The 27,803-nt window shown below is 43.8% G+C and overlaps 1 protein-coding gene across 1 annotated transcript; it reads left to right on the top strand.

The window, feature by feature from the left end:
- Positions 1 to 245: 245 nt before the first annotated feature.
- On the top strand, positions 246 to 26,613 carry LOC109869605 (MORC family CW-type zinc finger protein 3). Its single transcript, XM_020459848.2, has 19 exons — positions 246 to 365; positions 1,587 to 1,659; positions 8,179 to 8,311; positions 8,705 to 8,937; positions 9,125 to 9,281; positions 9,608 to 9,749; positions 10,106 to 10,234; positions 10,602 to 10,721; positions 10,849 to 10,946; positions 11,160 to 11,267; positions 11,361 to 11,489; positions 11,724 to 11,798; positions 19,638 to 19,680; positions 19,844 to 19,957; positions 20,079 to 20,235; positions 20,325 to 20,409; positions 20,584 to 21,727; positions 21,985 to 22,208; positions 23,583 to 26,613. The coding sequence occupies exons 1-19, from the start codon at positions 327 to 329 to the stop codon at positions 23,728 to 23,730; spliced, it is 3,351 nt and encodes a 1,116-aa protein (XP_020315437.1). The 5' UTR covers positions 246 to 326; the 3' UTR covers positions 23,731 to 26,613.
- Positions 26,614 to 27,803: the final 1,190 nt, after the last annotated feature.

Genomic DNA, 27,803 nt, shown 5'->3' on the forward strand with positions numbered 1-27,803 from the left:
GTGTGGGTCTTTGACTGAGAAAGACACAGTGGAGAGCCAACCAGTAATAGCACAGCCTCCTTCATTATCGACGCATTGTGCCGACAACATCAAAGAACCATTCCAGACTCTGAAGTCAGGAGGACTTCGAGAGTTAGGTGTCAACCGTACTAAGATGCCAGTATCTTTCTTTAAAATGTATATCAATTGGTTCGTGATTAAACAGATACATTAAGTTATTCTTATCACACCAACAGCATGTTATGGGCGGGGTCATGTCCCGCTGGGCGGTGCCCTCGCGCTGGACTTGTGCATGTTGACCACGCCCCTTCTGCATTTCGGAGAAGATGGCGTCGCAAGTACAGAGAGGAGTGCCTCTAAGTGCGGTAAGCATATTATGATATTTTACAGTATCTGTAATCTGTTGGAATTTGTATCTAGACGTAAATTGCTGTGCAGTAAACTTAGAAGTATGGTGATAGTCTTGTTGGTTCAATCGCATAATGTAATGTGTGTTTTGGAGCTAGCTAACGTTAGCTAGCTAGCCAATATCCTTTGGGAATGTTGATTGCCGTTAGCGCGTGCGATATTGATAACCCCCAGTCCCCATGCAAAATGGAACATCTTTTGACCAGCGGAGCTGGATATTTCTATCTTGTCGTTTGCTAGATAAATACATAACTATTTCTGAACTTGGGGAAAATAGATACTTTGTAGAGGCGTTTCTCCTCATCTAATGTCATGCGGTGTTGTTGTGGTGACGTGCAATATTTTTCAGTGTCACACACGGAGTAGCCCAATGGCGCTCATCCACTATTGTCAAAAACGAGTTGCGTCGAGAGATTCGGAAATCCGGGAGATTGAATTGTGTTCAAATCAAAGCGCCAGATTGCCTAACGGGCGTGTTTTCACGGCGTTGTAAAGCAGATGGCAACCACCACGAAACAGCGTATGCGAACGTGAGTAGATTACGTTGAAAACAACGGTCGGCCATCTTGGACGCTGTCTCCAGTTCATAGCTATAATATATACCCCAGTGATTCCACTCCTCGGTCACAGTATGGTTGCTGTTGCTGCATCCAATTATCCTATGCCATTCAAATGGGGGAAATAGTGTCTATTTTCATCCTTGCACAGGTCAGAAGTGCGAGATGTATAGCTTAACTTCTCCACCATATAGCCAAGAATGACCATATTGACCCGGACATGCATCTTATCTAATTTAAGACGATCCTTTAAGACTATCCTCTCCATGTGCCCTGGGCTGTGCTTGGGGAAGCTTCTGAATCTACAGGCCTGTGTGTTTGACAGGAGGAGGGGGGCAGGGGGGTGTATTAAGATGGAGAGAGGTTTGTGTGTGAAGAAGATGGAGAGAGGTTTGTGTGAGATGAGTAAAGGCAGTGAGTATTGGGTGTGCTTTTCACACTTTAAACTCACATGATGTGGGGATGGACACATGTAGGTTAGTTAGTCAGGACATCAAGGGTTGTCAGTCATTTGAGAATGGAGTAGCCCTAACATAATGCTTCCTGAAGGAGGTGGTAATATACAACATTTTATCCATTTAATGTCATCAACATAGGCTAACTCTACTCCTCCCTTAACAGCTCTGTCCCAAGTTCCTCCACACAAACTCCACCAGCCACACCTGGCCCTTCAGCGCGATCGCTGAATTAATAGGTGAGTCATCATCAGTCCTACTGTCCAGTCGCCAAGTTACCTGTCATATTTGTCCAATCGTTGTGTCCAACTGTGAGTCATTAAATCATTACTATCCAATCACTGAGCATCATGGTGTTAAAATGGCTACTCTGTGGCAATGTTCTGCGCTCATTTTGTGACCTATTTTATCCTGCTGAGTGTCTCATTTTTGGATGGGATTCTTTTCCCATAACCACAGTGTTAATGGATGAGTCTTCTTTTTCCCCTTGGGGTAGACCTATAAATCAAATTGTATTGGTCACATACACATTTAGCAGATGTTATTGCGGGTGTTGCGAATTGCTTGTGTTTCTAGCTCCAACAGTTCAGTAACTAACAAGTAATATCTAACAATTTCACAACAACATACACAAATCTAAAGTAAAGGAATGAAGAAAATATACAAATATTTGGGCGAGCATTGTCGGAGCAGCATAGACTAAGAGACAGTAGAATAGAATTCAATAGAATACAGTATATACATATGAGATGAGTAATGCAAAATATGTAAACATTATTAAAGTGGCCAGTGAATCCAAGTATACGTATATAGGGCAGCAGCCTCTAAGGTGCTTGTGGTGACTATTTAACATTCCGATGGCCTTGAGATAGAAGCTGTTTTTCAGTCTCTGTCCCAGCTTTGATGCACCTGTACTGACCTCTCCTTCTGGATAATAGTGGGGTGAACAGGCAGTGGCTCAGGTGGTTGTTTTCCATGATTATCTTTTTGGCCTTCCTGTGACATCAGGTGCTGTAGGTGCCCTGGAGGGCAGGTAGTTTGCCCCCGGTGATGCATTGGGCAGACTTCACCACCCTCTGGAGAGCCCTGCGGTTGTGCGCGGTGCAGTTGCTGTACCAGGCGGTGATACAGCTCGATAGGATGCTCTCAATTGTGCATCTGTAGAAGTTGGTGCCAAGCCACATTTCTTCAGCCTCCTGAGCTTGAAGAGGCGCTGTTGCACCTTTTTAACCACACTGTCTGTGTGGGTGGATCATTTCAGTTTGTCTGTGATGTGTAACACCGAAGAACTTGAAGCTTTCCACCTTCTCCATTGCGGTCCTGTTGATGTGGATAGGGTGGTGCTCCCTCCTGCTGTTTCCTGAAGTCCACGATCAGCTTCTTTTGTTGACGTTGAGTGAGAGGGTATTTTCCTGGCACCACACTCCCAGGGCCCTCACCCTCCTCCCCGTAGGCTGTCTCATCATTGTTGGTAATTAAGGCCTACTACTGTTGTCAACTGCAAACTTGATGATTGAGTTGGAGGTGTGCGTGGCCACGCAGTCATGGGTGAACAGGGAGTACATGAGGGGGCTGAGCACGCACCCTTGTGGGGACCCAGTTGCACAGGGCAGGGTTCAGACCCAGGGCCCCAAGCTTAATGATGAGCTTGGCGGGTACTATGGTGTTGAATGCTGAGCTATAGCATTCTTACATCCTCTTGTCCAGATGGGATAGGGCAGCGTGCAGTGCGATGGCGATTGCATCATCTGTGGATCTATTGGGGCAGTAAGCAAATTTAAGTGGGTCTAGGGTAGAGGTCGACAGATTGTGATTTTTCAACGCCGATACCGATTATTGGAGGACCAAAAAAGCAGATACCGATTAATCGGCCGATTCAAATAAATGTATTTGTAATAATGACAATTACAACAAAATTGAATGAACACTTATTTTAACTTCATATAATACATCGATAAAAATAAATTTAGCCTCAAATAAATAATGAAACATGTTCAATTTGGTTTAAATAAGGCAAAAACAAAGTGTTGGAGAAGAAAGTAAAAGTGCAATATGTGCCATGTAAGAAAGCTAACGTTTAAGTTCCTTGCTCAGAACATGAGAACATATGAAAGCTGGTGGTTCCTTTTAACATGTCTTCAATATTCCCAGGTAAAAAGTTTTAGGTTGTAGTTATTATAGGAATTATAGGACTATTTCCCTCTATGCCATTTGTAATTCATTAACCTTTGACTATTGGATGTTCTTATAGGCACTTTAGTATTGCCAGTGTAACAGTATAGCTTCCGTCCCTCTCCTCGCTCCTCCCTGGGCTCGAACCAGGAACACAACGACAACAGCCACCCTCAAAGCAGCATTACCCATGCAGAGCAAGGGGAACAACCACTCCAAGTCTCAGAGCGAGTGACGTTTGAAACGCTATTAGCGTGCACCCCGCTAGCCATTTCGCTTTGGTTACACCAGCCTCATCTCGGGAGTTGATAGGCTTGAAGTCATAAACAGCGCAATGCTTGACGCACAACGAAGAGCTGCTGGCAAAACGCACAAAAGTAATGTTTGAATGAATGCTTATGAGCCTGCTGCTGCCTACCACCGCTCAGTCAGATACTTGTATGCTTGTATGCTCAGTCAGATTATATGCAACACAGGACATGATAGATAAACTAGTAATATCATGAACCATGTGTAGTTAACTAGTGTTTATAATTGATTGATTGTTTTTTACAAGATAAGTTTAATGCTAGCTAGCAACTTACCCTGACTTACTGCATTTGCGTAACAGGCAGTCTCCTTGTGGAGTGCAATGAGAGGCAGCTGGTTATAGCGTTGGACTAGTTAACTCTAAGGTTGCAAGATTGGAGCGGACATGGTGAAAATCGGTCGTTCTGCCCCTGAACGAGTCAGTTAACCTACCGTTCCTAGGCTGTCATTGAAAATAAGAATGTGTTCTTAACTGACTTGCCTAGTTAAATAAAACTGACTTGCCTAGTTAAATATACAGATTTCCGATTGTTATGAAAACTTGAAATCTGCCCTAATTAATCTGTCATTCCAATTAATTGTTCGACCTCTAGTCTAAGGTGTAAGGTTAACGTGTAAGGTTCAGTTACCATAGTTCCTGTACCTAAAAAAGCAATGGTGGATATCTTAAAGCTTGTGGGGACAGCAGATTGGGATAGGGAGAGATTGAATATGTCTGGTGCACTGAGGACGCATGCACTGAGGACGCACTGAGGACGCATGCACTGAGGACGTGGCTAGAGATGCGCTGAGGACGCGGCTAGAGATGCTGTCTGGTGCCGGCTGGTTGCAGGACGTCGGTGTCCACGACATGGCTAGTTTTCTCTTTGTAGTCCGTGATTGTCTGTAGACCCTGCCACATACGTCTCGTGTCTGAGCCACTGAATTGCGACTCCACTTTGTCTCTGTACTGACATTTTACATGTTTGTTTGCATTACAGAGGGAATAACTACACTGTTTGTATTCGGTCATATTCCCAGTCGCCATTTTTAAATGCGGTGGTTTGCTCTTTCATTTTTGCGCAAATGCTGCCATCTATCCATGGTTAGGGGTTTGGGTAGGTTTTAATAGTTACTATGGGCACAACATTTCCTATTCATTTCCTGTTAAACTCAGTCACCGTATCCATGTATTCGTCAATATTATTCTCACAGGTTACCCAGAAACAGATTTAAGGTGATAGTCCTATAGACGGACCCACAGCGGTCCTGTCCCTGGGGATGTCTGTTTTCCAGAGTAGGGTTGCAACGGGAGGGAATATTCTCAGTAACTTTTAAAATGTACCAGTAATTACCTGTGACTTTGGAAACATTATGGAATTTTCATAACATGGAATGTAGCTTTCTGATGTATGCTACATGAAACCTATGCTGTATGACTACACACTGAAGAGCTAAAGATCTCTGAACCTACAGTGAGTGGGAATATAACATAATTGATGTTCAGTGAGTATCACTCTCAATTCAAATCATACTACGGAATATGCCGTTTTCTTTCCCCTGCCATGCCCTCCCCTCCTATACTCACTCTGCCTCTACCTTTCTACTACCGTTCTCCAGACTACTATAAAAAGTTATTGCTCTTGGCTGCTATGGCACAAAAACTACTCAAGATGGACAGAGAATGCTAAAGCTCTCTGAACCCTACAATGAGTGGAAATATAACCTAATGGAAGCTCAGACTATCATTCTAAATCCGTGTAATCCCCTGTCTCGCCCCTCCTCTCTACCTTTCTCCCTTCTCCACTCTTCAAGTTGGCAGCCATAGATGTTGCATGTAAGAACATTTTACCCATGCTGAGAAATAATCCCTCTGCTAGGCTGCTCTGTCACACAAACTACCTGAGAGCGTCAGAAAAGGAGGGACTGCCAACACTCCGTAATGCCTCTGATACCCTAGACTGTTTGGGAATATAACTTAATGGGTGTTCAAGGTCCCCTTCCCTCCTCGGCTCGCCTTCCTCACTTCTCTTTGCATCTCATTGATTTGCTTTCGAATGACGTCATTGTGATTAGACCTTTTATATTTTCTGAACCATATTACCATAGTTTCTGACAATTAGCCTACAGTAGTGTGTCTGGATAAGGCTCTTTATCCTTCGGGCTAGGCCTGTAGCCTATCCCACAGCAGTCCTGTCCCTGGGGTGGTCTTTTTCCACACGCACTTTCAGCCTCCATGATGATTAATCCCTTGGCCTTATCACTGGGCTCCAGGGTAACGTTTTAACCTGGTGGTACTGGTGCCACAAACTTTTACAGTTGATAGTACCAGCCCATGATTTGGTCGCACCATCCAAAGAAATTCATCACGCAATAGAAATAATAGGAGTGATCATCTTGTGAAGGGATTGTAAGGTCAATCACATTGCTTTATTTAGAAGTGTGTAGTAGACTACTGGGATCGTTTTCAATAACCACGTTACATCTAACATGTCTAAGCAGGAATGCATGATACAAGATATTTTGACATGCAATCTAATCCAGTGATTATCATCGTTTTTTGGGTTCAATAGAGATGATTTTCCCGTTATCTTTATGCACTAATATTACATATAGATATGGGCGTAATTCAATTGGTGCTCTTTCACCACCTGAGGAAGTGGAAACTGTAAACACATTAGCTAGATTGCTAACTCTAAATGTAACACCTACTGCTAGTAGCCATGTTAATCAAACAGTACAGTTTAATGTGCTAAAAACACTTTTGTAATAGGTCTACTACCTACTCATCTCCAATGAGGCCTGGTGCACTCGCCATGGCATATGCACATTTCACATGCTCCACATTCAGAATATATTGATTGTATAACTGTGTGCTTTGAGCTCAACATTGAGAGTTGAGAATGACAAATAATACCTACAGAAAGATGAGAAAACAAATTCTACCTATACCCGTGTCCATCTCTTTAACATGGACAACAGTAGTTGCTTCCAAGGTAGTTTTTTCTCTGCAGTTACATTTTGAAATGTTTTACAATCAGAATGCATTTCTCAGGGTACACGGGTCAAGGCTTGTTCATTGCAGCAGGTGGCCCCAGCGAAACAGGCACCGCAGGAGGGCAGACCATTTCATTAAAGGAGTCATGAGTATAATGCAGTTTACTGTTTAACCAAGTCAATGTTTTATCTGGCCCAAAAATAGGACATGTTGATTGAGGTGACCAGGTAGAATGTGTAACCAATTAAAAATGTAACTCGCACAGATAGTTATAGGGTCAACTAAATGGTTGCCTTCTGGAGCCCTGCTTATCAGGCAGTGAGCCGTTTCTCAGGCAGGTCTCTGTTGCTGCAGTGCAGTCTGCCAGCCTGCAGTTTGTCTGCCAACCCAGTTTAGTATTCAGCCTGTCACCAGATACTGTCTCAGATGTCCATCACAGTTCTGTGCATGTCTCTGATACAGTTTCCTCCTATCACCATCAATCTCTCCTTCTCTTATCTCCATCTTTCTCTGTTGCAGTATCTCACATTCTTGATTTCCTTCAATACCCCTCACTTTTGCTAACCAATCCCACTCTTTCTCTCTCTTTGTACCTGGAGCAACAAAGGCGTAGGCTATAGCAATATCTCTCATCAGCCTAGTGTTTCCCATCTGCACACACTGCCAACCCCACCCCGCCAGTATGCCTTTGGAGAGGCCTTTGGATTCAAGCTTACTCCAGACAATAATGGAGAGCGGAGGAGCTAGACAATAGAAGATAGTAGTACAAAGATGGTAGGGATGAACATTTTGAAAAGGAGATGGATAGAGGGATGAGAGGGAGACCAGACCACATGTTTGTGTTAGTCTAATGTTCCAGTAGTGTTTTGAGGATGTTGCATCTACAGCAGAGGCTGGGGTTGCATCCTCTGTGACAGCTGTCAAAGCCAGCCTGTTCTAATGGTCCGTGTTGCACAAGCAACAAAGGAGGACATATTATATCTATCACACTTTACATTACACAGCTTTAACGTTATATTGGGTGTCTAAAACCCTGATGATGTGTGGTAGTTTTCCACAGCATTAGCAACACAGATGGCAATGTGATTTGGCTTGTACTCCTATGCTGGTTTGGCGTGGATGTGTTGGCATTGGGCAAATGGCTTGGGTGGTCTACTATAGTGGCAAACACTATGCAAGAGATTCGTGATTTGTAAAGTAACAGTGGAAATATCAATATTTGTGGAAAAATGTCATTTCTGATTTATTCTGTTCATATTCCTCTGCTTACAAATCCTTTATTTCCATGTCTTTTCCCCAGATAATGCCTATGATCCAGATGTCAATGCCAAGCAGTTCTGGATTGATAAGACCCAGTTCAAAGGCCAAGACTGCCTCATCTTCATGGACAATGGAAATGGGCTGGACTATGAAAAGATGCACAAGATGCTCAGGTATGGACAGTTCTCTGAACCATTACCACTACTTTAGGGTGAATCAGGTTAGATAAAAGCCGGGACAAAGGTCCTGCAGAGAACACCCCCTTCGGGACCATCACATGACATCCTGATGACACTGGTGAATGTCCTGAAAACGTCCTGACTCGGTCCTCCGTGACGTCCAGGGAATTTACAGAAGTCCTCCCAGAGAACATTCCCATGGGACCATCATGTAATGTCTTGACAACTGGAAAAACAAATGTTCAGAAAACGTCCTAAGGGACGTCCCCGGAACAAACCAGGGACAAGTAAAAAAACAAATGAATGTCTGCTGTGCTATAAGAATGCACGTTTCTGATTGATGTACATAGAAAACCACCATGTTTCTCTATCTTTCTCCCTCCTCAGCTTCGGTTACAGTGACAAGACAGTCATAAACGGCCAGCACCCGATTGGTCTCTACGGTAACGGTTTCAAGTCGGGGTCCATGCGTCTGGGACGAGACGCCATCGTGTTCTCCAAGTCTCTAGATGGAGACACCATGCATGTAGGCATGCTCTCACAGAGCTACCTGGCACAGATTAAAGCAGAGCAGATCATCGTACCCATTGTCTCCTTCCAACGCGTTGCACACAACCAGTATATCCTTCTATAGAGAGACCACACATACGCACTGCACATACACACACGTCATAGTGCTTAAACTGTCATCGCCTTCAAACAGTTTGGACAGGTGGGACGATGATCTATAGATGTACTTGTACACGGTGTCATTTTATAGTCTGTCGGTTGTATTGTCCCTGTGTGTGTTGTCCTTGACTTCTGCACTCCGTGTGAATGAGAAGCACAAGGCCAGTCTGCAGGACATCCTGTATTACTCTCTCTTTAAGACGGAGAATGAGCTGCTCACAGAGCTCAAAGCCATCAACTCCACCTGCTCCATGGGCTCTTCAGGAACACGCATCATCATCTGGAGCCTGCGCAGGTCAGACACACACACACACCTGGGTATTCCTCTCTTACACAGTACGTATAAGGACATTTACCCCTCTTTCTTTCTCCCTCAACTATTGAGTTTCACTACGTGGAATTTACTTTCAAATGTTACTTCTCCTTTGGAATTGCCACTCTCTCGGCCATCAGATTTCTCCCTTGGTGGAATTGTAGGTTTCACTTTAGTTTTCTCCTTGAACATAATCAAAACCTAAAATTCCACCATTAGGGGTCGGCACAGAGGCCCTTTTTGAAGTATGGAGCATTCAAAACGGTTGAGTGGGAGTCTATACAGTAAGTGTTTATTTTTGTCCACAGGACATTAACAGGACAGACAGAATTTGATTTCACAACATCCAGTTATGACATCAGAATCCCGTTGGATGTGTTGGAGAGCACCAGTGAGCAATACAGGCGGTCGGAGCTGCTCACAAAACCAGAGAGTTACTACTCGCTACGTGTGAGTATTCGTATATTGACATTCCATACAGCATTTCTCACGACAGAGCGTAGCTTTAGCTAGATTCAAATACTTTATCCTTTGACTACTGCAGTGTTTCCAAACTCGGTTTTGCCTAGCACTACACAGCTGATTTTAAAATAATCGAAGCTTGATTCTCAGTTGATTATTTGAATCAGCTGTGTAAAGCTTGGGCAAAAACCAACATTTGCAACCCTTGGGGTCCCCAGGACAGAGTTTGTAAACACTGGACATGTGCATTATCATTTGTATGTGTGAAATTTTATTTCCCATTTTTCTAGTGTTGTATTTTGATTGTTTATTGTATTCTCTCAATGTTCTGTTTGTGTGCTCAGGCATACTGCAGTATTCTGTACCTGAAGCCGCGTATGCAGATCGTCATTCGAGGGCAGAAAGTGAAGACTGAGCTCATCTCCAAGAGCCTGGCATACATTGCTAAGGACTATTACAAGCCCAACTTTGTGGTATCCTACCCCACGCAGGAGCCTCTGTGGATGGCTTTACTGTGTGTGTCCGTGTTTGTGTTTTCCTGTGCGTTCGTGTTGTCACATCCTCGAGACACTCATTTTGTTTTCTTTTGGAGGCAAAATAGAAATAGGAAAATATGGGTACTCTACATACAAGAAATACCATCAGCCACTGCCATAGACACAATACTTGTATAAGCTTGCGATAATAATCACTTACCTGTGTTTAACTACTATTAGTTCAATACATTCCATAGCTAGATTTTCATGTTCAACACAGTGATACAATATGGTCTTTTTCACAAAGCGAAGAGGATATGTCATCTTCTCTCCTTCCTGTTTGAGGCCTTAAGTCCTGTACCAGAACAGACGTATTCCCATCACGTTTGGGTACAACACCAAGAGCAAAGACCAATACGGCATCATGATGTACCACAAGAACCGCCTTATAAAACCTTATGAGCGAGTGGGCGTTCAACTCAAGGTAAAATAGTGTTTTTGTATGTTTGGGCGTGTGGATTGTGCATAAGAAAAATTATTGCCATCCATTGTGGTAATCGGGTGCCTCATGTCCTCCACCACTGACTCATAACCACCTCTACCCCCTTCAGGCCAACATCCAAGGTCTCGGGGTCATTGGGGTTATCGAGTGTAACTTTCTGGAGCCCACCCACAACAAGCAAGATTTTGACAATACCGACAAATACAGGTAAGGATTCTTACCGCATATAGGTGAAGATGAGAGTGCTCCCTTCAAGAACACTTCCTGAAGAACCGTTTTCCATTCAATGAAACAAAACAATCGGACTGTTTTGCAGCCATTTGCCCACGTACTTTAAAGATGGTGTACTTTTAATAATTTAGCTGGATAAAGTGGCACTACGTGAACTGTCATAGTTTATTTCTTATTTTCTTTGTGCAGGAAAACCATCAACAACTTAGGGGTTAAGCTGGAGGACTACTGGAAAGAGATCCGCTTTAAAAGAGACAAAGAAGATCCTAACAGCACCGTACCAGTGGAAGACACCATGTAAGTAAAGCACTCCTCCATCTTCCTTTCTCCTTTCCTCTGTGTCTCCATCCCTCCTCTAACTTGTTCCTCTGCGTACCTCTACCCCCATAGGAAGCGCCCGGACCAGAACTGGGTGCAATGTGACACCTGCCTGCGCTGGAGGAAGCTGCCAGATGGGATTGATTGCAGACTGCTCCCAGAGAAGTGGTTCTGCCACATGAATCCCGACCCCCAATTCAGGTGTGTCCCGAACCCACCTAGAGTAAATGAACATGTTTATAAAGTGTTGTAACATGTTGTGTGACCCCCCCCCCCCCCACACACACACACACACTCCCCCTGCCTTTGGGCCCCCTCGGTCTTTGTTTGTGCACATGTCTACTTGCCTACCGGAGTGTATGTATTTGTGTGTGTACCTGTGTGTTGACGTTGCCGCGGCAGTATATAGGCATTCATTATCGCCTGCCTTTCCAGGAGCTGCATGGTAGAGGAAGAGCCTGAAGACTCTGATGATGACCAACCTTCATACCAGAAAACCTACAAGCAACAGTGAGAACCCAACCATCTACCATATACTTAAGCAATAAGGCACGAGGGGGAGTGGTATATGGCCAATATACCACGGCTAAGGGCTGTTCTTATGTATGATGCAATGCAGCGTGCTTGGATGCAGCCCTTAGCTGCTAAGGGTGCCTTATTGCTGTTATAAACTGGTTACCATGGTAATTAGAGCAGTTTAAAAAATAAATAAAATGTTTTGTCTTACCCGTGGTATACATTCTGATATACCACGGCTGTCAGCCAATCAGCATTCAGGGCTCGAACCAACCAGTTTATAATGAACAATTAATGCTGCATCTAAAGATATTTTCAATGCATAACTGTATATCTAGGCTATTTGCAGATAATTGACCTTAAGGCTGAAACATGCATCATTATTTTGTCTATGCATGGAGTGAAAAACCAACATTAGGTCTTCCGCAAAATGCGGTTAGATTGACAACAGTGCTTTGTGTGAGTTGTTGATGGAAACAAAATAATGGCAACATATTTCCCATGCTGGTTCGTGGCACAAGTTGCTTGTGTTTTCATTATGCTGCGAGTTTTCCCACCACAGTAACGTTTGGTAGTTGCCAGGCCATTTATTCTAGTTCAAAACATTTTAATTCTACCAAATGTTTTGCTGGACGCAGGTGATATCAAGTCTGTAGGTAGGCAGCCGCCTCTCTGTGCTAGTGGTGGCTGTTTAACAATCTGATGGCCTTGCGATAGAAGCTGTTTTTCAGTCTCTGTCCCAGCTTTGATGCATCTGTACTGACCTCACCTTCAGGATGGTAGTGGGGTGAACAGGCAGTGGCTCCGGTGGTTATTGTTCTTGATGATCTTTTTGGCCTTTCTGTTACATCGGGTGTTGTAGGTGTCTTGGAGGGCAGGTAGTTTGCCCCCGGTTATGCGTTGTGCAGACCGCACCACCCTCTGGAGAGCCCTGCGGTTGTGGACGGTGCAGTTGCTGTACCAGGCGGTGATACAGCCCGACAGGATGCTCTCAGTTGTACACCTGTAAAAGTTAGTGCGTTTTTTTTGGTGACAAGCCACATTTTTTCAGCCTCCTGAGGTTGAAGAGGCGCTGCTGCGCCTTCTTCACCACAATGTTTGTGTGGGTGGACCATTTCAGTTTGTCTGTGAAATGTACACAGAGGAACTTAAAACTTTCCACCTTCTCCACGACTGTCCCGTCTGTGGATATGGGGGTGCTCCCTCTGCTGTTTACTGAAGTCCACGATAATCTCTTGTTTTGCTGACATTGAGTGACAAGTTATTTTCCTGGCACCACACTCCGACCGCTCTTACCTCAATGTAGGCTTTCTCGTCGTTATTGGTAATCAAGCCTACCATTGTAGTGTCGTCTACAAACTTTATGATTGAGTTGGACCGGTGCCTGGCCACGCAGTCATGGGTGAACAGGGAGTACAGGTGGGAGCTGAGAACGCACCCTTGTGAGGCTCCAGTGTTGAGGATCAGTAGAGTGGAGTTGTTGTTTCTTACCTTCACCACCTGGGGACGGCCCGTCAGGAATTCAAGGACCCAATTGCACAGGGCGGGGTACTATGGTGTTGAATGCTGAGCTATAATCAATTAACATAGTTATTCCTCTTGTCCAGATGGGATAGGGCAGTGTGATGATTGGAGATGTTTGATGTTAGATTGGAGATGTTTGACATGAGAGTTTACAGTCTAGCCAGACACCTAGGTACTTATAGATGTTCACATATTCTAGGTCGGAACCATCCAGGGTGGTGATGCTGCTAGTCGGGCGTGCGGGTGCAGGCAGCGAACGGTTGAAAAGCATGCATTTGGTTTTACTAGCGTTTAAGAGTAGTTGGAGGCCACGGAAGGAGTGCTGTATGGCATTGAAGCTTGTTTGGAGGTTAGATAGCACAGTGTCCAAGGACGGGCCGGAAGTATACAGAATGGTGTCGCCTGCGTAGAGGTGGATCAGGGAATCGCCCGCAGCTAGAGCAACATCATTGATATATACAGAGAAAAGAGTTGGCCCGAGGATTGAACCCTGTGGCACCCCCATAGAGACTGCCAGAGGACCGGACAGCATGCCCTCCGATTTGACACACTGAACTCTGTCTGCAAAGTAGTTGGTGAACCAGGCAAGGCAGTCATCAGAAAAACCGAGGCTACTGAGTCTGCCGATAAGAATATGGTGATTGACAGAGTCGAAAGCCTTGGCAAGGTCGATGAAGACGGCTGCACAGTACTGTCTTTTATCGCGTGGCTGAGGTGCCCCCGTGACCGGCTCGGAAACCAGATTGCACAGCGGAGAAGGTACGGTGGGATTCGAGATGGTCAGTGACCTGTTTGTTGACTTGGCTTTCGAAGATCTTAGATAGGCAGGGCAGGATGGATATAGGTCTGTAACAGTTTGGGTCCAGGGTGTCTCCCCCTTTAAAGAGGGGGATGACTGCTGCAGCTTTCCAATCCTTGGGGATCTCAGACGATATGAAAGAGAGGTTGAACAGGCTGGTAATAGGGGTTGTGACAATGGGGGCGGATAGTTTCAGAAATAGAGTGTCCAGATTGTCAAGCCCAGCTGATTTGTACGGGTCCAGGTTTTGCAGCTCTTTCAGAACATCTGCTATCTGGATTTGGGTAAAGGAGAACCTGGAGAGGCTTGGGCGAGTAGCTGAGGGGGTGTGGAGCTGTTGGCCGAGGTTGGAGTAGCCAGGAGGAAGACATGGCCAGCCGTTGAGAAATGCTTGTTGAAGTGTTCGATAATCATGGATTTATCGGTGGTGACCATGTTACCTAGCCTCAGTGCAGTGGGCAGCTGGGAGGAGGTGCTCTTGTTCTCCATGGACTTCACAGTGTCCCAGAACTTTTTGGAGTTAGAGCTACATGATGCAAATTTCTGCCTGAAGAAGCTGGCCTTTGCTTTCCTGACTGACTGTGTGTATTGGTTCCTGACTTCCCTGAACAGTTGCCTATCACGGGGACTATTCGATGCTATTGCAGTCCGCCACGGGATGTTTTTGTGCTGGTCGAGGGCAGTCAGGTCTGGAGTGAACCAAGGGCTATATCTGTTCTTAGTTCTGCATTTTTTGAACGGAGCATGCTTATCTAAAATGGTGAGGAAGTTACTTTTAAAGAATGACCAGGCATCCTCAACTGACGGGATGAGGTCAATGTCCTTCCAGGATACCCGGGCCAGGTCGATTAGAAAGGCCTGCTCACAGAAGTGTTTTAGGGAGCGTTTGACAGTGATAAGGGGTGGTCGTTTGACTGCGGGTCCGTAGCGGATACAGGCAATGAGGCAGTGATCGCTGAGATCCTGGTTGAAGACAGCGGAGGTGTATTTGGAGGGCCAGTTGGTCAGGATGACGTCTATGAGGGTGCCCTTGTTTACAGAGTTAGGGTTGTACCTGGTGGGTTCCTTGATGATTTGTGTGAGATTGAGGGCATCTAGCTTAGATTGTAGGACTGCCGGGGGGTGTTAAGCATATCCCAGTTTAGGTCACCTAACAGAGCAAGCTCTGAAGCTAGATGGGGGCAATCAATACATAAATGGTGTCCAGGGCACAGCTGGGAGCTGAGGGGGGTCGGTAGCAGGCGGCAACAGTGAGAGACTTATTTCTGGAGAGAGTCATTTTTTAAATTAGTAGTTCGAACTGTTTGGGTATGGACCTGGAAAGTATGACATTACTTTGCAGGCTATCTCTGCAGTAGACTGCAACTCCTCTCCCTTTGGCAGTTCTATCTTGACGGAAAATGTTATAGTTGGGTATGGAAATCTCAGAATTTTTGGTGGCCTTCCTGAGCCAGGATTCAGACACGGCAAGGACATCAGGGTTAGCAGAGTGTGCTAAAGCAGTGAGTAAAACAAACTTAGGGAGGAGGCTTCTAATGTTGACATGCATGAAACCATTGTTTTACTCACATCTGCCATGGAGAAGGAGAGCCCCCAGTCTTTGGTAGCGGGCTGCGTCGGTGGCACTGTGTTGTTCTCAAAGCGCACTAAATAAGTTGTTTAATTTGTCTGGAAGCGAGACGTCGATTTCCGGGACGGGGCTGGTTTTCTTTTTGTAGTCCGTGATTGTCTGTAGACCCTGCCACATACGTCTCGTGTTTGAGCCGTTGAATTGCGACTCCACTTTGTCTCTATACAGCCGCTTTGCGGAGGGAATAACTACACTGTTTTTATTCGGCTATGTTTCCAGTCGCCTTGCCATGATTAAATGCGGTGGTATGTGCTTTCAGTTTTGCGCGAATGCCGCCATCCATCCACGGCTTTAGGTTTTAATAGTCACAGTGGGTAGAACATCTCCAATACACTTCCTTATAAACTCACTCACCGAGTCAGCGTATACATCAATGTTATTGTCTGAGGCTACCCGGAACATATCCCAGTCCACGAGATCGAAGCATTCTTGAAGCGTGGAATCCGATTGGTCAGACCAGCGTTGGATAGACCTAAGCACGGGCGCTTCCTGTTTTAGTTTCTGTCTATAGGAAGGGAGCAACAAGATGGAGTCATGGTCAGACTTGCCAAAAGGAGGGCGGGGGAGGGTCTTGTATGCATCGCGGAAGTTAGGGTAGCAATGGTCCAGCGTATTATTCACTCGTGTACTGCAATTGATATGTTGATTTGAATTTAGGTAGCCTTGTTAAAATCCCCAGCTAAAATAAATGCAGCCTCGGGAGATATGGTTTCCAGTTTGCATAAAGTCCAGTGAAGTTCCTTGATGGTCGTCTTAGTATCCGCTTGAGGGGGGATATACACGCCTGTGACAATAACCTAGGAGAGTTCTCTTGGGAGATAAAACAGTTGGCATTTGCTTGTGAGGTTTTTTAAGTCAGGTGAACAAAAGGACTTGAGTTACTGTGTGTTACAATTACACCATGAGACATTAGTCATGAAACATACACCTCCGCCCTTCTTACCGGAGAGATGTTTATTCCTTTCGGCGCGATGCACTGAAAATCCTGTTGGCTGTGCAGACTCCGACAGCATGTCCCCAGCTAGCCATGTTTCCGTGAAACAGAGTATGTTACAATCCCGGATATCTTTTTGGAAAGCAACTCTTGCCTTGATTTGGTCTACTAGGGACTGGACGTTAGCGAGTAATATACTCTGGGTGGTGTAGCCTCACTAGAAACCTGCTCTGGCACCCTCTCCTCCAGCAGTGTTGTTTTGGGTCGGCCTCTGGAATCATCTTATACCGGTGACATTATTTGATAACTGGTTAGATGCAGTTATGTATTTCAAAACATAGCTGTAACTAGGGGTTGATAGCAACTGGCTGAAGTACACAGTGCTAATGTAACGTTAGCAGGCTGGTAGGGCTAACAACCATACAAGCTGATTTGTAACAAGAAATTACATTTAAACCAGTAGTCATGAGTGCAAACGATTTGGTTTAATTTCCGACATTAATTCTGATTTGGTTTTATGTAATACCTCAACTTGAAAAATGGAAAGTAACTTTGCGTTGGGACTTTTGATGTGTATACTAATGCAAATCCATATGTTACATGTGGTTATATTTATACTACCTACCCTTTAAACGGTGAATGAGCAGTGGCAAATTCAAATACTTCCCATTCAAGCCTATGGAGCTTTTTTATTAACAATTAAAATGCTTATAGTTCAAAAAGTATATATGGTATCGAAATTCTGAATGCAAGAAATCTAAGTTAGGTAATTCTGCACGTGTGAACATTGGTTTGGAGTTGATAGCTTAAACGGTAAAAGGATTATTTTTTTTGCATTCAAGCCTATGGGCCTTTTTGGCATTAAAAAGCATTGAGAGCTCATTTAAATGTTGTTGTAGTACAAAAAGTTTAAATGCTATCAAAAAAATGTCTCAAGCAATGTAAGTTGGGGCAGCCGGTAGGTTTTAGAAGTTTGTTTCGTATTCATAACTTAAATCGCTTAAGCTCTAGAGTGGATGGAAGAAATCTAATTATAACTAGATGATAACTTTACATGAAGTAAAGTTGTGGGGCTTGCTTTCTCTTTTAAAAGTATTTTTGTGGCAGTGGAAGAAGTAAAAAAACATTTATCTACTATTAGAAGCAACGCAGTTACATATAGTCAGTTACATTTAGTAATATAATTGGTCTGGTTACTTTGATAGACTACTATATCTACCTGATTTAATTATGATTTAAAAACCCTGTTTCCAGATTTGAATAGCAGATAAGTAGACCAAGAAGTCATGCCCTCTAACTTGTTGGACATGTGTTTAAAATTTCAGTTGTTTATATATCTTTGGCACGGTTAGTAAAACCTCTATATTGATTGATCGGTAGAATATATTATTGTTCCGATTTCAGATTTGAAAAGCAGAGCAGTAGCTCATTTGTGTCAATTTGCATTTACAGTGAATGGAATGTTAAGTGGTGTCACACTGGGACCTTTTAGAATGTTGAGGAAATCCCATGAAAGTGGATGGAAGACAAAAATAAGGACAAAAATCTTAACAATTTAAAAAGTATAAAAGATGTTAAAAAGTTGTATGTAAGCAACTCAATCCAAACGGTGTAAGAGGAGTAGCGTGCAAAAGAACAAGAAGTATGTCGAAGATTTAAAGTGGCTGACAAATTTTTTGCCAACTGCTTCAGCAATTACACCTGACTGTTGACTTGACAGATTAATGTTCAAGTTCTCACTTCATTTTGCAACACAGTAGGCAAGGAGTTGACGTTGTACAGTCAGGTCCATTATTATTTTATATACATTGCTTAGAGAAAGAGATTTGTTTAACAAGTAATGTTTTGTTCTAAAAAAGATAATGTCAAAAGTATCTGTACTCATAAAAATTCTTAATTCAGTCTACTTTTGTAAATTCATCTCAGTTTAAGGAACTGTATTATGGCCTTTCGTGGCTTCCTGTTTCACTGGGGTATAAACATCAGGTAACATGCATGTAAATTCCCTGGCATCCATCACAGTGGGAAAAGGAAAAGAACTCACAAACGAAAAGAGACATGGTTGTTGACCTTCATAAATCTGGCAATGGCAAAACAAATACATACTACCTATTAGGGCAACAATTTAGAAGTGTAAAACCGTTGGAAGAGTGGTAAACTTGCCTAGTATTGGACGCATGTGTATCTTGTCTCCACGCACAGTGAGGAAGATGGTTCAGGAGGCAAATAAAAGGGCCAAAGTAGGAGAATTACAAAACTTTGTCACATTACCGGGTCACCACATCTCCAAATCTACAATTAGATGCCACCTCCATTCCAATAGGCTCTTTGGAATGGTTGCAAGAAAAAGCTTTTATTGAGAGCAACAAACAAATGTACATGCCTAGAGTTTGATAAACAGCATTGCCACTTGGATTGGAACCGGTGCTATGGTCAGATGACAGAGCTCTTTGGGCATGCACACCAGTCAGTGGTGGGTTTGGCGACAAAATAAGGATGCATGTGCAGAAAATAACCTCATACCTACTGTAAAATATGGTGGTGGATCTTGACTAAAATGTAAATGTTATGGTGCTATTTTGCTTCCACTGGTCCTGGGGCACTTGTTAAGGTCAACAGCATCATTAACTTTACCAAATACCAGGACATTTTAGCCAAAAACCTGGTTGCCTCCCCTTGGAGGCTGAAACTTGGAGGCCGCAAGTGCAACTTCCAGCAAGACAATATCCCCAAGCACACATCAAAATCGAGAAATTGTTAATTGAAGACTAAATTAGTCTCCTGACTTGAACCCCATTGAAAACCTTTTGCTCATCTTTATCAAGGGTGCCAATCATTTCGGACCTGATAGGCGATTCCATAGAATGTGTATGATGTCAGCAGGTGAGATTAATGCAATTATGGCTTTTCATTTTGAATCAAATTAAACTGTGCTCTATTTCACAGTGAAAGGAACACCAAAATGCAGCAGGAGTGGAAACGACAACAGGTTAGCTTTTTCTGTCTGTCTGCCTGTCTATGTATGTGTCACACCCCGTTCATGCCTACACATGATTTGTTCTACCTTATATTTTGTGTACCCTGCCCAAACTACCCTGTTGTGTGTGTCCTAATGCCCGGCTCTGGTGTGTGTGTGTGTGTGTGTGTGTCAGTATGAAGATGAGCAGAAGAAGGCAGAGCGGATGCGGATCGCAGCGCTGGCTCGGCAGAACGAAGCTCTGAGGCGCCAACAGGAGGACCTGAAACTGCAGCTTATAAAGACATCGGTGGGTCTAGATATGTCATATAGCAGCACCTAGTACAGAGGCGAGGAGGACTAGCTAGTTGAATAAAAACAGCCAATACAATCCTCCTATTCATGTCCTTCCTTTCCTCTGTCATTTGTAGAGCTTCAGGACAGCTGTACAGATGTCTCCAGCTTCTGCTCCCCCCACAGTCAGAGTTAATGTGAAGGCACCACTGAGCACCAGGGCTACCACAGCATCACCACTCAGTGCTAGGCCCAGATCATCTCCTCTCAGGATCTCTCCGCTCACTCAATCAGGTACGTCTACTGTGAACTGCGTATGTTATGTTGATGGGGATGTTTTTGATAATGTAGGTGTTGATATAAATGTATCTCTCATTTCATAGGGACCAGCCCTTCCTCCAACCACATGCCCATCATCTCTAGCGTGTGCTCTCTTTCAACCCCTCCAGCCCCTTCAACACCTTCAAGGTAGGGCCACTGTCTGAGTGGTAGTCTCTCTTCTCTTGTATGCTCTCTCTCGTTCTCTGTCTCTCTCCCGTGGTGTTTGTACTACATATCCTTGCCAAAAGGGAGAGAGAACTTCTGTCAATAATCATTGTTATTTGTTTAATGGTGCATAATAAGCCCCCATATCCTCTGTAGAATGAAGAGAACATTGGCCATGACCTCTGAAAGGGACACCAAAAGACCCAGGGTGAACGGTTTCCACCAAAACACCTCTATGGGATCCGCATCAACGACAGCAGAGACGAATGTGTCATCCCCATCAGTTATCATCCCAATTGACGATGACGATGATGAGATCACGGATGACGATGACATTGTTATCTTGGAGACCAACAGCACCCCTATTCCAAAGAAGGCAACCTTTGACATGGCCAAGGTAAAGTCAGAGAGTAGGGCTGTGGAAACACCTTCTGGCACTGGCAACGTTAGGACCAATGGCATAGGAACAAGCTCCGTGGAGACGGGAACCGCAGCGACCAACCTCTCCCCTCTACCATCTTCCTCAGAGCAGATGAGCATCACCACCCAGACAGACATACGGGGCGAAGTGAAGGATGAAGAGGAGGAGCGAAAGAAAAAGGAGGAAGTGGAAAAGGAGAAGGAGAGAATAGAGAACTGGACAAAAGTGAAGAACAAAGAAGAGGACAACAAGAAGAAGGAGGAAAGAGATAGGAAGAGAACAGAACCAGGCCCATCCTCTGCAGGCCCATCCTCTGCAGGCCCCTCCACACCAGGCCCCTCTACACCAGGCCCCTCCACACCAGGCCCCTCCACACCAGGCCCCTCCACACCAGGCCCCTCCTCTGCAGGCCCGTCCTCTGCAGGCCCGTCCTCTGCAGCCCCATCCACACCAGGCCCATCCACACCAGGCCCATCCTCTGCTGGCCCATCCTCTGCAGGCCCATTCTCTGCTGGCCCATCTGTCCCAGACCCATCAGACCTTCCTCGGATTGACTTCCGTAACCTGTCAGAGGCACAGGAGCAGCAAGATCAGCTGCTGGAGCTCATGCAGGCTGCAGCCCATGAGAGGGACCAGTTCAAGGAACAGGTCCACAAGCTGACCTGCCAGCTCCATGACCTGGAGGGCAGCATGCAGGAGCATTCCCGGTCCGCTGTGAAGAGAGAGCAATGCCACCTGGCCTGTCAGACTGGAGCAGGGGATGGAGAACGAGAGCAGGCAGAGGGGAGTAAGGTCAGTGACCAGCTGGCTGTACAGGTAGACACTCTGCTCCAGGACCTCAGCAATGCCAACTGTGAACGTGACATGCTACGCTCCCAGGTGAGTGGCCATTTTATCCCCCATACCTTTATAAGTATGCTGTTGATATTTTACCATACCGTGAAAAAGGCTAGTTTGATGGAAACCTGATGTACCAGGTTTGTGGAGGATGAAGAGGTGGTGATGGGGCAATGCATCATACTGTGTGTAAGTGAACATGAATCAGTTTGTCTATCTGGTGTGATTTCTTATCTTCCTCCGCATAATCATCTGCCGTCCATTCTCTTTTGTGTCCCTGTCTACTCTCCCACCCCCAGGTGGAGGCTATGAAAGAGGAGAAGGGCAACCTCTTGTCCCAGTGTGAGACGCTGCAGCTGGACGTGGTGGAGCTGAGGAGGGAGAAACAAGAGTGGGAGAGAGAGAAAGAGGAGAGAGAGAAACAGGAGAGAGAAGCAGCTCAGGCTGCAGCTGCCCAGACAGAGAGGGGAGACGTAGCGGCCACTAGTGCTGCTAATGGCTCGACCTCGGAGGCACCCCAGACGTGAGGATAAGATTTTCACTTCTGTTTCCTTCAGTATTCCTGTATGGTCATCAGATCACCAGTGCGTTCAGAAAGTATTCATACCCCTAGACTTATTCCAACATTTGTTGTGTTACAGCCTGAATTCAAAATGGATTATTTATTTTTCTTTCTCACCCACAGAATACCCTATAATGACAGTGAAAACATGTTTTTAGACATTTTTGCACAATTATTATCTCCCGTAGTGTTTGTACTACATATCCTTGCCACAAGGGAGAGAGAAATACAGAAATGTACATATTATTCACACCCAAGTCAATACATATTAGAATAATCTTTGGCAGTGATTACAGTTGAGTCTTTCTGGGTAAGTTTCTAAGAGCTTTGCACACCTGGATTGTACAATATTTGCAAATGATTGTTTAAAAAAAATCTTCAAACTCTGTCAAGTTGGTTGCTGATCATTACTGGACAGCCTTTGTAAGTCTTGCCATATATTTTCAAGACACTTTAAGTTTATTGTCCTGCTGAAAGGTTCATTTGTCTCCCATTGTCTGTTAGAATGCAGACTGAACCAGATTTTTCTCCAGGATTTTGCCTGTGCTTAGCTCTATTCTGTTTTATCCTAAAATACTCTTTAGTTTTTGCCAAGGACAAGCATACCCATAACATGATGCAGCCACCACCATGCCTGGAAATATGAAGTGTGGTACTCAGTGTTGGATTTGCCCTAATCATAGCATGTTGTTGATCCATCCTCAATTTTCTCCTATCACAGTCATTAAAAAACTCTGTTTTAATGTCACCATTGGCCTCATGGTGAAATCCCTGAGCATTTTCCTTCCCCTCCGGCAAATGAGTGTATTGATACACCATCCAAAGTGTAATAACTTCACCATGCTTAAATGGATATTCAATGTCTGTTTTTTTTAAAAATGTATTTATACCCATCTACCAATAGGTTCCCTTCTTTGCGAGGCATTGGAAAACCTGGTCTTTGTGGTTGAATCTGTGTTTGAAATGCACTGCTCAACTGAGGGATCTTACATATTATCTGTGGGGTACAGAGATGAGGTAGTCATTAAAAAAAACTATTACCTGACTTGTTAAGCACATTTTTACTCCAGAACGTATATAGGCCTACCATAACAAAGGGGATTAATACTTGTTGACTCAAGACATTTCAACTTTTCATTTTTTATTAATTTGTAAAAACATCATTCCACTTTGACATAATGGGGTATTGTGTTTAGGCCAGTGACAGTCTCAATTTAATCAATTTTAAATTCAGGCTGTAACACAACAAATTGTGGAAAAAGTCAAGGGGTGTGAATAGTTTCTGAAGGCACTGTACATGAACAACCTTTTTCTCTTTGTCTGTCTGTCTCTCAGGCTGAGGGAGCTTCGGAGGAGCATTGGTCGTCTCCTTGTCACGTTTGTCCCAGCGCTGGACCTTGAACAAGTCAACTACGACTGTCCAGTCATCGACGAGATCCTCCATCAGGTTCTTACTGATGTGGAGACGTTGGGGCCTGCGTAAGGGCCTGGGGTGGGATATGGATGGAGGGGTTGTCCTCCATCTAACTCTGTGAGGAGAGGCAGACCTGGAGATGGTCACAGAGACTTCCTGCCTCTCCTTTTACCTCGGCGTTTTTACACTTTTTAAATGTATTTTCTATGGATTTTTTACAAGTGAAAGAGGGAATGAACTGAAAAGTATTTATTTGTATTGCTGTACAAACACTTTTATATTGTTCCATGACCATGGTGGTACTTAATGATGCAACAAACAGTAAGCTATTTTGCACTGAAACTTTGGGGTTACTGAGTTCAACCTCTCCTTCTCACAAACACTTACTACTCCAATGTGGATGGAGGCTCTAGAATCATGTCAGTGTTCCGGGAAGATGTTTTTCTCTTCGATTACAGGTGACCACAGTGAACTTTCCTGGAATGATGTCAGGAACAGAGGAGTTTTCACTTGATGAGTTAAGGGACATAGTCTCCACCATGATCTGCTCTGTGGCTTGGTAGAAGGACTCCCTTCTCTCCCAAAACAGACATAGCCATCAGTTCTACATCGTTCCTAGATCAAGACAGATTAAGTTCAGTATTCAATGTTGCATTCACTCTTATGTGCTCATGTTCATTTATATGCTAAGAAATAATGAAGACTTTTTCACCCAAATCTTGAGTTAACATATATTTTTATTTTGTGTTGTATGTTTTATAACTAGGAGTACGATATCCATAACCTCTCCCCTCACTCTTGTCACACGTTTGTCTTATCAGAGTACTATCAATCCCTCTCTGTTCTTTTGAGCTGAGACTGATGTTTCTCTTGAAATAACAGGGTTTTTGCACTCCAGAGGATTTCAAACTTATTCCTACCTCTGGGACGCTAACAAAATTGTAAATTATTAATTAAAAGTTAAGGTCCAAATGCGGGAGATTGTAATGCAAGAGATGGGGGGGGGGGGGGGTGAGTCCAGAGAGGTACAGTGCATTCAGACCCCTCGACTTTTTCCACATTTTGTTACGTTACATCCTTATTCTAAAATTGATTAAATAGTTTTTTCCCCCCCTCATCGAGCTACACACAATACCCCATAATGACAAAACAAAAACAGTTTGACAATTTTGCTAATTTATAAAAAATAAAACCTGGTATGACATTTAAGTATTCAGACCCTTTGCTCAGAACTTTGTTGAAGCACCTTTGGCAGTGATTACAGCCTCGAGTCTTCGTTTTTTTTACATTACAAGCTTGGCACACCTGTATTTGCGGAGTTTCTCCCATTCTTCTCTGCAGATCCTCTCAAGCTCTGTCAGGTTGGATGGGCAGCGTTGCTGCACAGCTATTTTCAGGTCTCCAGAGATGTTCGATTGGGTTCAAGGGTTCAAGTCTGGGCTCTGACTGGGCCACTCAAGGGCATTCAGAGACTTGTCCCAAAGCCACTCCTATTTTGTTTTGGCTGTGTGCTTCGCATCATTGTCCTGTTTGAAGGTGAACCTTCACCCCAGTCTGAGGTCCTGAGTGCTCTGGAGCAGGTTTTCATCTGTACTTTGCTCTGTTCATCTTTCCCTTGATCCTGTCTAGTCTCCCAGTCTCTCGCTGAAAAACATCCCCACATCATGATGCTGCCACCAACATGCTTCACCGTAGGGGTGGTGCCAGGTTTCCTCCAGACGTGACGCTTACCATTCAAGCCAAGGAGTTCAATCTTGGTTTCATCAGACCAGATAATCAGACCAGATAATCTTGTTTCTCATGGACTTTAGGTGCCTTTTGGCAAACTCCAAGCGGGCTGTCATGTGCCTTTTACTGAGGAGTGGCTTCCATCTGGCCACTTTACCATAAAGGCCTGATTGGTGAAGTGCTGCAGAGATGTTTGTCTTTCTGGAAGGTTCTCCCATCTCAACAGAGTAACTCTAGAGCTCTGTCAGTGACCATCGGGTTCTTGGTCACCTCCCTGACCAAGGCCTTTCTCTCCCAATTGCTCAGTTTGTCCAGGCAGCCAGCTTGAGGAAGAGTTGTGGTGGATCCTAACTTCCATTTAAGAATGGAGGAGGCCACTGTGTTCTTGGGGCCCTTCAATGCTGTAGAAATGTTTGGTACCCTTCCCCAGGTTTGTGCCTCAACACAATCCATTCTCGTAGCTCTACGGACAATTCCCTCGACCTCGCGGCTTGGTTTTTTCTCTGACAGGCACTGTCAACTGTGGAACCTTATAGACAGGTGTGTGCCTTTCCAAATCATGTCCAATCAAATGAATTTACCCCCAGGTGGACTCCCAAGTTGTTGAAACATCAAGGATGATCAATGGAAACCGGATGCCCCTGATCTCAATTTCATGTCTCATTGCGAAAGAGTCTGAATACTTACGTAAATAAGGTATTTTTATTTTTTATAAATGAGCAAAAATGTCAACCTGTTTTTGCTTTGTCGATATGGGGTATTGTGTGTAGATTGCTGAGGAAAATTATTTATTTAATCCATTTTAGAATAAGGCTGTAATGTCAAGAAAAATGTGGAAAACGTCAAGTGGTCTGAATACTTTCTGAAAGCACTGTATTTCAAAGCAGGATCAAATTGTTAGCCAGCTCAAACCACTCCAAACTTTCTAGTTCATGAAGAAAGATTGACTCAATGAGGTCGTGCAACTGACTCAATATCTTCAATGATCTATATTTAACTGAACCTTTTTATTAATTAACTGGAAAATCAGCAGCTATATCTGGAATGTTTATCAAAGTTAACTGGTTAATTTATTGATTTGTGATTCATCCCTCAATTGGGATTAGAGATTGGGAATGTACTTTGTTTTCTCGACACGAGGGAATTTTGGTTGTCCTTTTAGCAATGCAACTGTCCCGGATGTATTATTTCTTTTAAAAATATATATTTATTTTTTTCACTGTTCTAACGATGCGTTGACTTTTTTTTCAATGTATAGCCTCTACAAAAGATACATTACCAACATTGCTTCTAAAAGTATGCAATGAAAAAACAGACCTTGAAATCCCAATAACATTTACTGACTAACGAATCCTCTGTCACTTTCACAATTCCATACACTATCAGCGATCATTTACTGGGTTGGGAAGGCATCAAAACTGAAACATTATTCATTCGGTGTCATTAGAAGAGCACCTAGCTTCAAAGCGAAAGTATATTTGCTGAATGGTTGGGCAATATAACAAACTTAAATTTTTACCTGAAGTTACATCAAACACTTACAATGGCTTGCATGTCATATGTTATTCTGGAATGCAGATTTTCAGATTTTAAATTACCCAGACTCAATTGGGTGCCACAGTATGAGTCATAAAACCCGGAAATGGTTCTAATTGTTTTTTCACCATACATTTTTCCATCTGCAATTTTAGACCTACTGTATAAGGTCTGTGTTTTGTGTAGGTTTACCTTGGCTTGACGTTTTGATAACTTGTCCTAGAGAGATGTGCGCAGTTAACTGGAATCAATCATTTGCATTGTGAATTTAAGAGTAAATTGAAGCAAATATAATTATAAAACTCACCTTGTCCTAGAGAATTACACAGCTATCAAAACGTCATGCCAATATAAGCCTACAACATATACACAATTAACTTGAACATTTTGTAAAATTCACAATGTGAAAAATGAAAGGCGGCAAAAACGCGTCCGCTATAGCGGACTATAGCAATGGCGTCTTTTTGTAGGCACTAACCACGGTGGTTCGTTGAATGAAGCCTTTGGAGTTTTTGGATAAACGCTGAAATTAAGGTCTGCTAAGCACAGGCTTAGGAGATCTGATACGTTTCGTTCTATGATATAAGCTAATATCACTTTAAGCATTTATGTCATTTACATTGCATAAAGGCTTCATATTTCATAAAGGTCATGTTATCTCATAGAACAAAACATAAGATTTCATGAGCCTGTGTTAATAACCTCGGACCTTATTTTCGGCGTGTATTCCAAAAATCCTATTTCGACATTCATTTTGCCTATAGGGATGGCTGAAAGAACCAGAGCTAAATAATTTCCTGTTTTTAGGACTACAAGCTGGCAAACTCCTGACACCAAGTCATAAACCTCGCCCATTTCCTTTTAAACCTAACCCTGAA

Source organism: Oncorhynchus kisutch, linkage group LG2, assembly GCF_002021735.2.
Source record: "Oncorhynchus kisutch isolate 150728-3 linkage group LG2, Okis_V2, whole genome shotgun sequence".
In the NCBI taxonomy this organism is placed as follows: domain Eukaryota; kingdom Metazoa; phylum Chordata; class Actinopteri; order Salmoniformes; family Salmonidae; genus Oncorhynchus; species Oncorhynchus kisutch.